Raw genomic sequence first — 15554 nt, forward strand, 5'->3', positions numbered from 1 at the left:
TTTTATTATAATATATATATATGACTATTATATATAAAATAATTATTAGATATTAACTAATTTAAATTTATATATTTAATAAAAGAATTTTAATTATGTATAATAAAATAATATAAATATATAATATTTAAAAATTTTAGATAATTTATATTAATTAAATTCATTCGAAAAATTATTATTATTATTATTTTTATTATTATTATTAATATTATTATTAATATTATTATTATTATATATATTATCATTATAATTATTTATTTATATTTTATTTTAAGATTAATTTCTTGTCGTAATATAATTATAAATTATATTTCCATCATTATTTTATTTTTACATACTTTAAACATTATTTTCTTCATATAAAAGTATTTTTTTTTTTTTTCTATTATTCTATAAACAACAACAACAATTCATAATTAATTTTTTTACAGACTATATAATTTAAATTCCAATACTAGAATTAAATCCATAAAAAATTGAATTTAAAAATCCATTAAGTGCACACAAAATAAAACTAATTTAATGCCATGTATAATCACATCCACAACTAACTTGATAAATGACTTCATATAATTTTTAACTAAAATAGCTTCCAAAAGCTACTACACAAATAAATGGATAAATTAATAATTATTTACCAGCTACCGCATATTCCTTATTTTAAATTTTTAAAGATTAAATAATATAATAAAACATAAAAGAAATTTCTAAAAATAAAGGAATTAAATTCAATATTATATTTTCTATATAACCTGATGTACTTTTTAATGTTATAATACATGTTTCTCCAATATTTTAATAATCTTAAAAAAGTAAAGGAATTACCGAAATAATAAACGGAACACAATATGCATATTTTAAAGACTATTTTTTTACCATTTTTTTCGTATATTTTATTGTTTCCTTATTTCCAGGATTCTAAACATTTACATAGACTGAATAGGCTATTATACAGCCCCATGAAAGGGAAGATAGACTTCCAAAGGAAGTCAAAAATGCTGTTAAATTACATATGAATGTATTTTGCAAATTTATAAAGTTATTATTACTTATTAATCCTAAAGTAAATAAAATATCACTTATACATAAACTAGTAATCATTTTAGTAGAAAAATTCTATGCGCTTGCATTAAAGAAATAAGTCAATATTATTACTAATGAAAATAATATACTTGTCAATCCTAAAATTAATATTATTAATGGATATTTAATAAATGGAGTATCCATTGACTATATATGTTAATTAACTTATTCCATTTTATAATTAAATATTTATTTATTTTATAATTTAATATTTCTTATAAATTATATTAAGAACCACTTTTTTTAATTTTATATATCGATAGATAATTATTAATTTTTATTAAATAATATATGTAATAATATAAAATATATTGTGTTTATTATATTATCTTATAAGAGTATTGTAATTTAATTGGTTCTTTTTTTTTGTATAAAGAAATGATTTAAATCAATTTCATTTTCCATAAAATAATTTATTTGTGAACATAAAATCAATTTAAATTTAATTTTAAAAAGCCTGTTTTTATAATTTTATATTAATATTTAATAAATAATTAAATTTATTTTAAAAATTTTACAGGAATATTTTAATAAATAAAAAATAGATAAAACTAAAATTCGTAATTTTAATTAATTTGTAAAATAAAATTGTTTTTTTAATTATTTATTTTGATATTTTTAGATATACTACTATTATTTTAATAATTTGAAAAAAAAAAAAAATATTTATAATTTTATTAAATTAATTAAATATTTTTTTTTTTTACAAAAAAACATAATAAATTATAATAATAAAATTAAAATATAAAAAAAAATTTTAAATAATATTTATATATTAATTCTATATAAAATTAATTTTTTGTATTTTTTAATTAATTTTCGTTAGAAACTAAACTAACTTATTTATAGTTAAAATATAAACCTTTATTATATATAATATTGTTTTAAATAATATTTTATAATAAAAGTACGTAATATATAATTTTATTCATAACAACAAATTTATATAAAAAAATTTGAAAAAATAAAAATAAAATAATAATTTTATCTATAAATATCTGAAAAAAAAAAAAAAAAAATACTTTCAAAATTATAAAATTATCTTAAAAAAACATAAAAAAAAATATATCAAAAGTATTTAAAAATTTATTTATTATTTTTTTTTTTAAATAAAAAAAATAATTTAAAATTAACAAAAATGTTTATATAATTATTATTCATAACACTATTAATAAACTAAACTCTCTAATCTTCTTTATAAGAAATAAAATAGTAAAAATCTACTCCCTAAACCATAACTTTAAACTAATCTTTTGAAGAATTTCATATTTCTTTAAACGATGAAGAAGTACAATCATTATATATGGAAATTATCTTAAATACATAAAACTATGAAAGCCAAGGTTTGCAATTAATAGTATCGTAAACCTATTTAAAACCTAAATAAATAGTCGAATATATGGAAATAAATAAAAAATCTTAAAGCTATTTCTATACAGATACATATTCATATGAAAACTTTAGTGAAAAATAAAGAATAATACTTCCCATAAAGAATATATAGAATTATTATTTTACGATTTTAAATCATAAGATTATAAATAAAAATAATTAAAAGAAATACACTTTAGACATATAATTAAAAGAAAGAGACGAATGTTTCAATGATTGCAATTAAAACGGGAAATGTATTATTTTTGGGTAGAATTAATTATCAACATGTGAATGTAAAAGTGACTTTTTTGGAAAATATTGTGAGAATAAATTAGTAGAATTATAAACTGGTGAAAACGAATAAATCAAAATTGAAAAAGATAAATGGAATTATTTCGTTTTTAACTAACTTTAATAATGCGAGGAACTTTCGATTGAAATAAATTCAAATAAAAATCATTATTTTAAACTTAGATATTAATATTTTAATACAAATTAACCAGAAATAGATGATTTTATATTCGAAATAATCAATTCGAATGAATAATTGAAATTAAGTAATTTAAAATATTACGAAGATTTATAAAAGCTTCAAAAATAACAAATTTCTAAACTAGAAAACTATACATTTATAATAATATAAATCTATAATTCTTAATTTGATGAAAAAGAAAACTTTTTATAAATAATAACTGATACTGAAGTATAATAATATTAATTATATTAAGATAAATAATAAGCTTTAAAATATATATTTATTGCAATAATAACTTCAATATCATGTTTAATAATAATAATAGTATCTGGAGTTTTTATATATAGAGCAAAAGTATAATAATACTAATAAGATTAATTAATAAAAAATAGAAAAATAGAATAAGATTATTAATTTAAAGAAAGAATATAATAAGCAATACCTAATTATATATATGAAGAAAATTAAAGTTTTTAGGAATGTTCTATATGTCTAATGGAAATTTAACAAGGAGAAAGCGTACGAAAACTTTTTTGTAATCATTTATTTCATTCCGAATGTATAAACGTATGGATTGATTTAAAATATTAATGTCCTTTTTGTAGAAATTAAATTAATTATGAAAATCTTATGACTTTTGAAAAGTAAAAATTCGTAGATACTATAAATTAATTTTGAAAATGAAAATACTTTTTAAAAAAACAAATAATTAAACAAATTATATAATATATATATATATATATATATATATATATATATATATATATATATTAACCTATTTATTTATATATATATTTAATATATTTATTTATTTATTTACATATTTTTTTTTTTTTTCATTCTTTTATAACTAATCCCTTTTTTCTTAAAAAATCTTTTGAATTTTCAATTTATAATTAATTATTTTAATTTGATCTTATTTTTACAAAACATTATTTTTATTAATTTATTTTATTTCCCAAATCAATTAAATGAATTCCTTTTTTAGAACAAAATTATTTAATTTCATTATCATTTAATAATTATTTATTTTATTTTATAAATTATATTTATATAATCTCATTTTTTTACTAACATTAAGAAAAACTTTAACTTAATAAAGATGATTAATTTAATTCATTTTTTTATTTTTTTAAAGAAAAAACTTCTCTTTATTAAAATTCTCCTTTTTTTCTATAAATGAATTATTTTCTTTTCTTTCTTTAATATTACTCTTATCTAAATTAAATACATTTTTTAATATTTTTAACTTTTACAATTCATCATCTTATTTATTTTTTTCATTAAAATCATTTTTTTTTTATTCCATTATTTATATTTATACATTATTTTTCTCTTAAATATTATCTTTATTCTCAATATAATGAGCAGGTACTTTTGGAGGAGGAGTAAGTTAGCTTTTTTGTTTATTAAAGTTAATATTTTATTCAATATTCGAAAAACTCTTATCCTTTTTTTAAGGCAAAGGGGGTTTGTAAACAAATTCATGTCCATAAATAAACTTCATTTTCATTTCTAATGGATTAAAATTCTAATAATTAGGTTAAAATTGACTTTTAGTAGGTTTTTTAACTGGTTCTACATAATCTGACCCAAATAGATCTTCAACATTATGATCTTTATGTTTAAAAAGTGACTCTTTTTTGACAGGTTTTTCAATTTTTTATAAAAGCTTAACATGTCGCTTCTCCTGGTGATTTTTTTTAAAAGATTCTTCATTTTTCAAAGTATTATTATGTGTAAATTCCACACTACTTTTATTAAATAAACTTGAATTTAATTATTTTTTACAAGACATTATTTTATCATTATTTATTGTATTTTCTATACAAAATTTTATTTAAGAAGAATTTTTATATTTATATATAGAATTTCTCTTATCTTACTATTATGATAATTAGTTTTCATCAAAAATAGAACTTCTAGATTATTTTTATGTTCGGTTAATTTAATAAGGTAATTTATATTCAGAAAGGTTTTTAGGAACTAAAATATGCTTTTTTTATTATATAGGCTTTTTAGGTATATTAAAATAAAAAAAGTCAATAGTCTATTCATGTTTTTCCCAATTATACATAAAATTTAAAGAATTTTTAATGATTTTTAATTAATTGTTAAAATTTTTATTTTTTATTTTTAAAAATTTTATTTTATAAAAGAAAATTATGATTTTTAATATTCTTAATTATTATGTTAAATAAAAATAAAAAAATATATTTTAATTAAAGAATTAAATATATATTTATAATATTTATAATATTTATATATATATATAATATATATATATATATATTTTTTATTTTTTTTATTAGTTTATTTTTTAATTTTATATATATATATACAATATTTTAATTTTTAATCTTTTTTTTTTTAAATATTAAATATTTTTTATTTCAGTATTATTATTTAATAAATTTATCGTTTACTTTGTAAGTTTACATTGGTGTTTTTATATTTACATTTAAAGACTTTGATGTTTTTTTTTAAATATGTATAGTTTTAATATTTTATAGTAACTTTTATATATTATTATCTATTTATTTTGTTGATTTTTATGTCGAGATTTAAATTTCTTCTAATTTTTATTATAAATCTTCTGATTAATTATCTTCTAAAAATATAAATTAATTATTTCTTTTTTTTTCTTAATTCCAAAATTTTACTTTCCAATCTTCAATTTCTTACTCTAATTTTTAAATTTTATTCTTTAAATAAATATTATTTTTAATTAATAATTATTCTTTATCCATATCATTTAATATTTATCTTTTTTCTTCTTTTTTTAAAACTTTATTTTAATCTTCTTCGTTTTCGCTTTCACTCTCAGACTCAAATAATTAATTTATTATTTTTTCTTTTAAAGCATCCTCTTTATTTCCTATATTTTCAACTATTTTTTACAATTTTTCCACTTTCGTTTCCAACTAAATATTTTCAATTTATTTGTTTTATAAAATTATATTTAATGATTAAACTATACCCTCCTCATTTTTTTTTTCTATATAAAAATTATTAATCTAAGAACATTTACTTAAATAAATAATATTCCCTTCTAATTCTTTTATTCTGTTTAAAAGTTAATTTTCCCTTTCTCTGTTTATATTCTAATTTTTATTTTCCTCACCCTAATCAAGTTCAAAAAATGAATTTGTCATATTAGTTTTTAAATATAGAATTTCACTTAAATGTTCCTATTATTATATATCTAATTAATCTTTTAATTTTATATTTTCGCTTTATAAATTATTTATTTAGATTTTTAATTATTCCTAAGATTACAATAACTATTAATTTAATCTTAATAAAGTTTCAATTTATTATTTTAAATCAAATACTTAATCTTCTATATTTTTAACTAGTCTTTAATTATTTGCTATTTTAGGAATTGGTATCGTTAAGCTACTTTATAAACCAAATGTTTTCTCAAATTTTTATTCATTTTTTTATGTATTATAATCTGTAAAACAACAACTTAAATTAAGCTTTAATCTTTAAGTAACTTATTCTTGATTTACACTTTATTATGAAGGCGAAAAGGCAAAAAATTTTTTGTCAAAAATAGGCTTTTTTGCTACATAAATATTCATTTATTTCTATTCTTACAAGCGTTTTTATATATTGTATTATTAATAAATGTAAATTAATTTTTATTAAAAAAATTATATATAAAAAAAATAATAATAATAAAAATAAACAAATAATGAATAAAAAAGTATTAATAAAAGAACTAATATAGTTTATTATCTTTATCATTTCTAAATAAAAAAATTTAATAAATTTTTATTTATAAACCAAACTATTTATTATAAATATATATTAGTAAATCAAATTTTTATTTAACTTTTAGATGTATTTTTATTATATATTAAAAATAAATTTTAATATTTAAATTATAATATATTAAATAAAATAAAAAAAAATATATATTAAAAAAAAATATATAATATATATATATATATATATATATATATATATATATATATATATATTAAAATATATAAAGTCTTATTTACCTCTTTTAATATTAATGAAAAATTATATAAAAAAAGAAAATTATTAAATTTTAAAAATATTTATAAATTATAAATTAATTGCTTTACATTGTTTTTTATTTATATTATTATTTTTTAAAAATAAAACAAAAACTCAGTTAATAAAAATATTCATTAATAAAAGGTTAAATAATTTCATTTATTTTTTTTTGATTTAGTTTTTAAAAAAAAATTAACAAAGAAATAATAATAAAAAAAAAATATAAATAAATATAATATACATATATATATAACAAGTTTATATATATTTCTATTTAATTTTTTTTAATTATAATAATATAAAATAAAATAAATATTTATAGATTTATTTAATATATTCAAATAATTAATTAATTTATTATATATTTTTTATTTATAAAAATTAAATTTATATTATTTATAAAAACAAATACACAATATATTTTAAAAATATTTAATTTTTTTTTCCTCTTTCAAATATGAAAAATGAATTAAACATTCATAAATTATATATATATATATATATATATAAATTTATAAATCAATTAATTAATTAGTAAGATTGTATTATTTTTTAATTTAAAAAAGTGCTTTATATATTCTTAATAAATATAAAAAAAATCTTAATTTTTTTTTTTTTTAAACAAAAAAAAAAAATAAAAATATAAAACTTTAAAAAAAAAATGAACTAAAATTAAGAAACATAAGTAGAATAACCCTAAACAAACAATATAATGTTCTTTTAGTTATAAGATAAACACGAATAATAGTATAATATAGATAAGAAACATCAAGAAGAATAAGAATCAGAATCAGAAATAAAATAAGAAAATAAACAAATAAAATCCTGGGAACATAAATGGGTAATAAAATAATATTAATTAACATATAATTAAAATAGATAAGAATATAAAATGTTTTCGATTTTAATTAAGACACATATATACGAAAATGGGTCTAAACAACCCAAAATACATGTCTAAACGATTTAAAATATTAAAATAAATTTAACAACAATAATATAAAGAGGAATAACCAAAAAAAGCTAACAACAAACGAAATAACAGTTGACAATCAAAAAGAAGAATAAATAAAAAGCATAAGCAATATTGATAAAAGTAATTTCGAAATTCCTGAAAACGAATTCGATAATTATTTTAAGGAAAATAAACCCAAATCAAATAAAGAAACTGAAAGCTAGTAAAAAATAGATTCTAGGCCAAAAAAGAAAATAAACAGAAACCATAAAATAAATCGCATAAAGGAAATTTTACCAAAAGAATATTAATGTAATTATGAAAACTGTTTTAAAGTATTTACTGATTAATCTTCTTTTAAAAAGCATCTCGTTAATCATGGAGAGAAATTATTTTAGTGTAATGTAGAAGGATGTGGAAAGAAATTCGTTGATAATTCAAAACTTAAAAGACATTAATTAGTTCATACAGGAGAAAGGCCTTTTAAATGCGAAATTTGCGGAAAATGCTTCTCTTTAGATTTTAATCTGAAAACACATTTAAGAACTCATACTGGAGAAAAACCCTATAAATGTAAATTTCCTGGATGTGATAAGTAATTTACTTAGTCTTCGAATTTGGCGGCTCATGAAAAATCACATTGTTAAAAAGAGTAATAATAAAAATAAATAAAAGATAGTAATGACGATTAATAATAGTAATAATCTTTTGAAGAAAATGTGTCTATTTGATTTTTTTATTTAATATTTATATTTATTTAGTATGTTTTTTTTTTTTTTTTTTCTTTTTTTTTCTTTTTTTCTTTTTTTCTTTTTTATTTAAAAAAAAATAAATAAATATTTTTAATGTATTTAATCTTCTAAAAATTATTAAAAGTAATTTATATTTTCCATATGTAAATTACGATTTTAAGATATGTTATTATAAATTATATATATTTAAATATTAAAAAATAAAAAAATATAATATAATTATATTATAATGAATACTAACTTAAAAAATAAAAAAAATTAAAATTCATATATTAATAAACAAAAAAAAATGTATAAAGATAGAAAATCAATAAATATTTAGTAATAATTGTATAAAATTACTTTAATTTTTAAAAAAATGGAAGAAATAAATAAAATATAATTAAAAAAATAATATAATAACAAAATACAAGTAATTTTATAAATATAATAATATAAATAATTTAAATTTTTATTAATATATATATATATATTAAAAATATTAAAATATTAAAATCATAATATTTATAGAAGAAATATAATTAATAATTATATTATAAAGCATTATTTAATTAAAAATAAAAAAAAACTTAATAAATGATAAATAATTATTCAGTAAAAAAAAATAAAAAGTATAGATTCAATATCTTTCTATTCTTAATTTAAAATTTTAGATATATCAAAAATTAGTCTAAACAACTTTAGTATAATAAATAAAACTAACAAAAATAATTTTATTTATAGTATATTTATCAAACTTGGTATAAAGCTAATAGTAACAAATCTTAATATATTTTAAACTCTAATAAATTATGGACCAAAATCCTATAGACAAATATATATATATATATATAATATATTTATTGTATATACTGAATAATAATAACTATTATTATACTAGGATATGAAGATAAAACTCCTTTGACATAAACAAAAACGATTTATTTTATTTTTGTAGCCTTATTAAAGATTGTTTTTTCTTTGCATATTTAATAAAAAAAATTGTGGAAATAATAAACGATTTAGGGAAAGATAAATCTGTTTATGATTAGAAAATATTTTGTATTAATAAAATATATGGAAACAAAGAAATTAAGTAAAATTTTAAGAGAAAATACTTCACTTATATTTTCAAAGAAAGTAATGAATATGAAGGCTTAGTAAATATAAATACTTCACAATTCGATAAAATAAGAAACTATGATTTATAGGTTTTGTAATTTATTACTTTCTAAAATAATATTTAGATTTAATTTCTCAGTTAAGTTTATATTAAAATTTTCTCTTAAAATAGAACAAAAAATTAATGTCTGTCTTAGTTAGAGGGTATATTTATAAATAAGGCAAATTTCATATTTAAAAACTTTATTATGTTTAAATACAAAATCCATATATTTTTAAATATATTAACTATTATATATATATTATTTGTTATATATTTAGTTTAAATTTTCACTGATAATTTATATAATCCTACATTATTAGTAATAATATTAAAGTCATTTTATATAGTTTTTTCTTTTTTTCTCATGTATTTTTGGAATTTAATTATTTATAATAATAGAAATTATTACATAATCATAAAAATATTTAGAGTATACTAAAGCTAAAAACACATTATATTTAACACCTTTATATATATAAGATTTCGAAGAAATTTTAAATGAGTTTGATAAAGAGTAATTTAAAAAAAAAACAAAAACAAAAACAAAAACAAAAAAACATAGAATAATCAATAAGTATTATGTTTTCGGGTCTTTAAATCTTAGATTTATAAGGTTTATATATAAAAATTGCAAATAAAAAATATTGAAATATGTAAAACAGAAGTATAAAATCAAAATAAAATGAAAGTATATATATATATATAATAAATAAAAAAAATAATACCTTTCTTTCTAAAATTTTATGATTTTAGATACTCAAACTTATAAGGCAGTTATTTAAAATAATTAAGAATAATAACATATTATATATTAAATTAATATTCAAATATTTTTTTTTTAATTGATAAAAGCTTATATAAAGCAAAAATATTGAAGAGAAGGATATAAGTAAACCCTTTAAGTAAAAATAACTTATATGAAGACATAATAATTTATTTAAATAAATAAATAATATTAATGATATCTCTATTATATAAATTAATATTAATATATACAGTAATATGAATTTAAATAATAACAAAATAAAGAAAAAAAGTGGAAGAGCTTCTGGAAATGATAAGCTGTTTTTAAAAAAGGGGGGACATTTTATAAAAAAAGAATATATATTAGTTAGTTTAATAAATAAAGATTTAAATGAAAAATTATTAATTAAAACAATCAAGATGAAATAAACAATAATAAATCTACTATTATTGATATTTTTAATAAAACTAATGAATTTGATATTTCTAAAAGAAGATTAAATTTATTTTCTTAGTGTAAATCTTTAAAATATTATAGATAGAATGAATTACTGAAAATTCTTAAATAATTACTTAAGTAAAGAAAACAAAACAAAAAAAAGAGAATTTTAAAAAAAGAAAACATTTAATATACAAATTAAAATATCTAAAATATAAATAATTAAAAATTAAAATTATTTTAATATATAATTTAATTTTTATTAAATAATTAAAAAATATTTAATTATTAAATAAATATATAATTATTAAGTATTTAATAAAATATTTTTATTTAAAAATTATTATAAATAATTTTAAATATAATTATAATATCTTTTTATTTTTTAATTAATAAAAATTAATATATATTTATATATATATATATATATATTGTTTTCTATTTTTTATATATCTTAATTTTTATGAAATCTTCTTTTAAATTTTAATTTATTAAATATATAAAAAATTAAATATACATAATACATTGTATATATATAATATATAAATATTGTTAATTTTTATGTATATTATGTAAAAATTTAATTTGTTTTTATATTTATATTGATAAAATATTTAATATAATGAAATTTTTGCTATAACAATAGAAATATAGAATTTCTATATATATTTAAAATTAAAATAAAAGTAATAAAATTTTAAAAATAAATTTATTATTATATAATAAAATTTTGTTTAATTATTTTCATAATAAAAAAATTTATTAACGAAAAAAACCAATATATATTTAATAAATAAATATATCTATTTGCACTAATTATTTTATTTAAAATAAAAACAAATAAAAAATAAAAAGATGTCTTAACAAAATTTTATATATATAGAATCTTATAAGATATTTTTAATAAATTATTAATTATAAATAAAACTTAATTTTTTTTTTTTTGACATAATCAAAAAAAATAAAAAATAAAAATATATAAAAAATAAATAAAAACCAATATAAATTAAAATATCTTATTTTATTATATAATTGAATATATCCACTTGTTCAAACTCTCAAACATTCATATTTAAAATAGAAAAAAATATAAAAAATAAAAAATAAAATAATGTCTTTGTTAAACATTAACTATATAGAACGTGATAAAATATTCCGCAGTAAGGAATAAATCGAATGTAAAATATTCTCTAATATCAAACAAGCAAGTATAGAAGTAGCCCGTGAAATAAAAGATCTAATCCTAAAAAAATAAAAAGACAATCTTCCCTGTGTATTAGGTTTAGCAACTGGTTCAACACCCATTGGAGTATATGATGAATTAAAAAGAATGCATAAAGAAGAAAATTTATCATTTAAAAACGTAGTAACATTTAATTTAGATGAATACTATCCTATAAAAAAAGTAAAAAAAATCTAAAAAAATTAACAAAAAAATTAACAAAAAATTAAAAAGGAACATTTCTAAAGTTACAACTATTACATGAACGAAAGATTGTTTAATCATCTTGATATTCCTATATAAAACATAAATATCCCTGACGGAAATATAGAATAAAAAGATATATATAGCTATTGTATTTAATACGAAAAAAAATAGAATCTTACGGTGGTTTAGATTTCTAATTATTAGGAATTGGTGCTACAGGTCATATAGGTTTTAATGAGCCTGGTTCTACAATAGATTCGAAGACCCGTTTAATAAATCTGGACAAGAAAACCCGAATGGATGCCGCCTCATCATTTATGGGAACCGAAAACGTACCTAAATATGCCATAACAATGGGTATATCTACTATAATGAAAGCTAAAAGAATTATTATAATGGGTTTTTCTGAAGTCAAAGCTAAAATAATTGCCTAAACAGTCGAAGGTAAAGTTACAGTAGAATATCCAGCCTCTTTTCTACAATAACACTCTAATGTAGCTTTTTATATGGACCATCCTGCAGCTGAAAAATTGACTAGATATGTAGCTCCTTGGACTATTAAAGGTGTAAATACAGATCCGAATATGAAGTACGATGATTATTGGACTAAGAAAGCTGTCATATGGCTTTCTTTGAAATTAAATAAACCCATTCTAAGTCTAATCGAAAGCGATTATGAAGATAATGACCTTTTAGAACTACTTAATTAGGTTGGAAATGGTCACGCAGGAATTGTCAATTTGAAAGTCTTCAAAGATCTCCAAAATAAAATCACAGGATGGCCTGCTGGAGGTCGCCCTGATGAAGACAAAGACGATTACTTTAAAAAAAAATCTGTAAACTTAAAAACTGTACTTATTTTTTCCCCTCATCCGGATGATGATGTTATTTGTATGGCTGGAACTATGGAAAAGTTAGTCAAATAAGGCCACTGTGTCCATGTTGCATATTAAACAAGTGGAAATATAGCCGTATTTGATCATGATGCAGCACGTTTTACAGATTTTGTATAAGAATTTATTAAAAAATTCAAACTATATGACTCTTGTGACTAAATATTTAAAATATGTAATTAAATAAACACATCTTTATAACAAAAAACACCCGAAAAACATGATGACTCTAATATTTTAGCAGTGAAAGGACTTATAAGAAGATGTGAAGCACGTTCTGCTGCTATACATACAGGAGTTCTAAAAGAAAATATATATTCATTAGATCTTCCTTTTTATGAAACTGGTGCTATAAAAAAAAATCCTAAAGGACCTGAAGATATCAAAATAATAAAAGATTTAATTATTAAAATTAATCCAGATATGATATTTGCAGCTGGAGATTTAACTGACCCACATGGAACTCATAGAGTATGTTTAGAAACTATTTTAGCAGCTTTAGATGAATTAGAAAAAGAAAAAATAATATTTTAAATAAATTAGAAGTACTATTATATAGAGGAGCATGGTAAGAATGGGATATAGAAAATATTTGTATTGCCTGTCCACTGGGTCCTGATGAAATGTAAAGAAAAAAAGAAGCAATATTCCGACATTAAAGTTAGAAAGATTGCGCTATGTATCCAGGAAACGATAAAAGAGAGTTCTGGTAAAGGGCTTGGGATAGAAATGTTAATACAGCTTAGAATTTTAGAAAATTAGGATTGACCGCTTTTGAAGGAATTGAATGTTTTGTTAATTTAGAATATTTAATTAATTAGGATATTAAATGATTTTTTTTTTTTTTATTATTATTCATTTATAATTTTCTATTATTTGTAGTATTTCGTTTATATTTTCTTCGGATATTTAAAATAAATTAGCATATTTTATACTTAGGTCTTTTATACTTTTCTTGTTTATTTTAAATATTAACATCTGATATATTATAGATGTTATTTAACAATATATTATATTTTTCTCCTGATATGGCTAAGCACCACGACTGTTTAGTTCACTTAAAATACATTCAATAATTAAACTTTCCCAAAAATTCATATTTATAAATATTTTACAATTTAATAAATAACTTGAAGCATATTTTTTATTTTATTTTAAACAATCATTTTCTTTAATTTTTTTTTTTTTTTTTTTTTAATATAAAATAAATTAATATATTGATGATTTATTATTATAAATAAAAAAATACCAAAAATAGGTTTAGTTATTTCATCTTCACTACTAATTTAGGAGGTATTTAATTTTTTTTCAATATTTGTTTATAAATAATTTTAAACAAATGGAAATTCTTCATAAAAATAAACAGAAAAAGATATCATAATAATTTTCTTAACAGAAAAAATATCTTTGTTTTTATAACACTTAATATAAATAAATAATATATATATATATATATATATATAAATATAATAATATATTAATATAATTAATTTTTAATTCAAATATATTTAATTATTTATAAATATTTTAAAAATATTTACATTATCTAATAAAATTTAAAAAACTTTGCACGCATTTTCGAATTATTTTTTTTATAGTTATTTTTTATTTAAAAATACTTAAAAAATGCTCCTTTCCAATCGTTTTCTTCTGAATCTACTAACTCTTCTAATTTTTCAAAAAATTTATAATTATTTTCATTTTAATCAAGTGCACATTAAAAAAGCCCCAAAAAATCTTAATCTTCTTTAAATTTCTATTCGAAATTTTCTTTTTATAAATTTTAATAGGTGATCAATGTTTTTTATATAAATGAAAGATTATCTTAATATTTTAAATACTATATTTTTTATTTCCCTGTTTATTGTTTTTAAATAACTTCTTCAATAAACTAAATACTATTTACAGATTATATTTTAAAACTAATAATTTCAATATCATATTCAATATTTTTTACATAAGATGTTTCAAATACAAGTATTTTCATTAAAGAATCTTTCATTAAATTAATTCTATCCTCTTCTTATTTCTAAAAATAATTTAAAATTCGTCCCATTTAACTATTATATATATCAACTTAATTATTATGAATAGTTATATATTATTTATATTAATTATTATAGTCCAATTATTCAGATTAAGATTACTTTATTCTAAATTATAATAATAAAAATAATATATTTATAATGATAAACTTTTAAAAAAGAGATACAAAATTTTATATATCTATATAT

General features: G+C 16.3%; 2 protein-coding genes across 2 annotated transcripts, besides 30 other annotated features; both read left to right on the top strand. All coding sequences in view use genetic code 6, as the record gives it.

Annotated features, from left to right (window-relative positions):
* Positions 1-171: 171 nt before the first annotated feature.
* Positions 172-255: a microsatellite.
* A 282-nt stretch (positions 256-537) lies between these two features.
* Positions 538-1195, top strand: IMG5_011610 (hypothetical protein). The gene has a single exon (XM_004039692.1). The coding sequence runs from the start codon at positions 615-617 to the stop codon at positions 1014-1016; it is 402 nt and encodes a 133-aa protein (XP_004039740.1). The 5' UTR covers positions 538-614; the 3' UTR covers positions 1017-1195.
* Positions 1196-3651: 2456 nt separating this feature from the next.
* Positions 3652-3703: a microsatellite.
* Positions 3704-3708: 5 nt separating this feature from the next.
* Positions 3709-3743: a microsatellite.
* Positions 3709-3751: a microsatellite.
* Positions 3752-5060: 1309 nt separating this feature from the next.
* Positions 5061-5090: a microsatellite.
* Positions 5091-5125: 35 nt separating this feature from the next.
* Positions 5126-5181: a microsatellite.
* Positions 5167-5225: a microsatellite.
* Positions 5171-5221: a microsatellite.
* A 1359-nt stretch (positions 5226-6584) lies between the features above and the next one.
* Positions 6585-6623: a microsatellite.
* Positions 6585-6625: a microsatellite.
* A 179-nt stretch (positions 6626-6804) lies between these two features.
* Positions 6805-6838: a microsatellite.
* Positions 6819-6884: a microsatellite.
* Positions 6841-6878: a microsatellite.
* Positions 6847-6932: a microsatellite.
* Positions 6849-6932: a microsatellite.
* Positions 6866-6934: a microsatellite.
* Positions 6869-6921: a microsatellite.
* A 1750-nt stretch (positions 6935-8684) lies between the features above and the next one.
* Positions 8685-8735: a microsatellite.
* Positions 8686-8735: a microsatellite.
* A 311-nt stretch (positions 8736-9046) lies between these two features.
* Positions 9047-9080: a microsatellite.
* A 1256-nt stretch (positions 9081-10336) lies between these two features.
* Positions 10337-10370: a microsatellite.
* Positions 10371-11258: 888 nt separating this feature from the next.
* Positions 11259-11335: a microsatellite.
* Positions 11268-11309: a microsatellite.
* Positions 11336-11400: 65 nt separating the features above from the next.
* Positions 11401-11430: a microsatellite.
* A 523-nt stretch (positions 11431-11953) lies between these two features.
* Positions 11954-11993: a microsatellite.
* Positions 11994-12072: 79 nt separating this feature from the next.
* Positions 12073-12110: a microsatellite.
* On the top strand, positions 12088-14231 carry IMG5_011620 (hypothetical protein). The gene is made up of 2 exons (XM_004039693.1): positions 12088-12403; positions 12455-14231. The coding sequence occupies exon 2, from the start codon at positions 12724-12726 to the stop codon at positions 14086-14088; it is 1365 nt and encodes a 454-aa protein (XP_004039741.1). The 5' UTR covers positions 12088-12403; positions 12455-12723; the 3' UTR covers positions 14089-14231.
* Positions 12397-12453: a microsatellite.
* A 514-nt stretch (positions 14232-14745) lies between the features above and the next one.
* Positions 14746-14798: a microsatellite.
* Positions 14746-14807: a microsatellite.
* A 17-nt stretch (positions 14808-14824) lies between these two features.
* Positions 14825-14884: a microsatellite.
* The last annotated feature ends 670 nt before the right edge of the window (positions 14885-15554 follow it).

Source organism: Ichthyophthirius multifiliis, assembly GCF_000220395.1.
Source record: "Ichthyophthirius multifiliis unplaced genomic scaffold scaff_1120509249555, whole genome shotgun sequence".
NCBI lineage: Eukaryota > Ciliophora > Oligohymenophorea > Hymenostomatida > Ichthyophthirius > Ichthyophthirius multifiliis.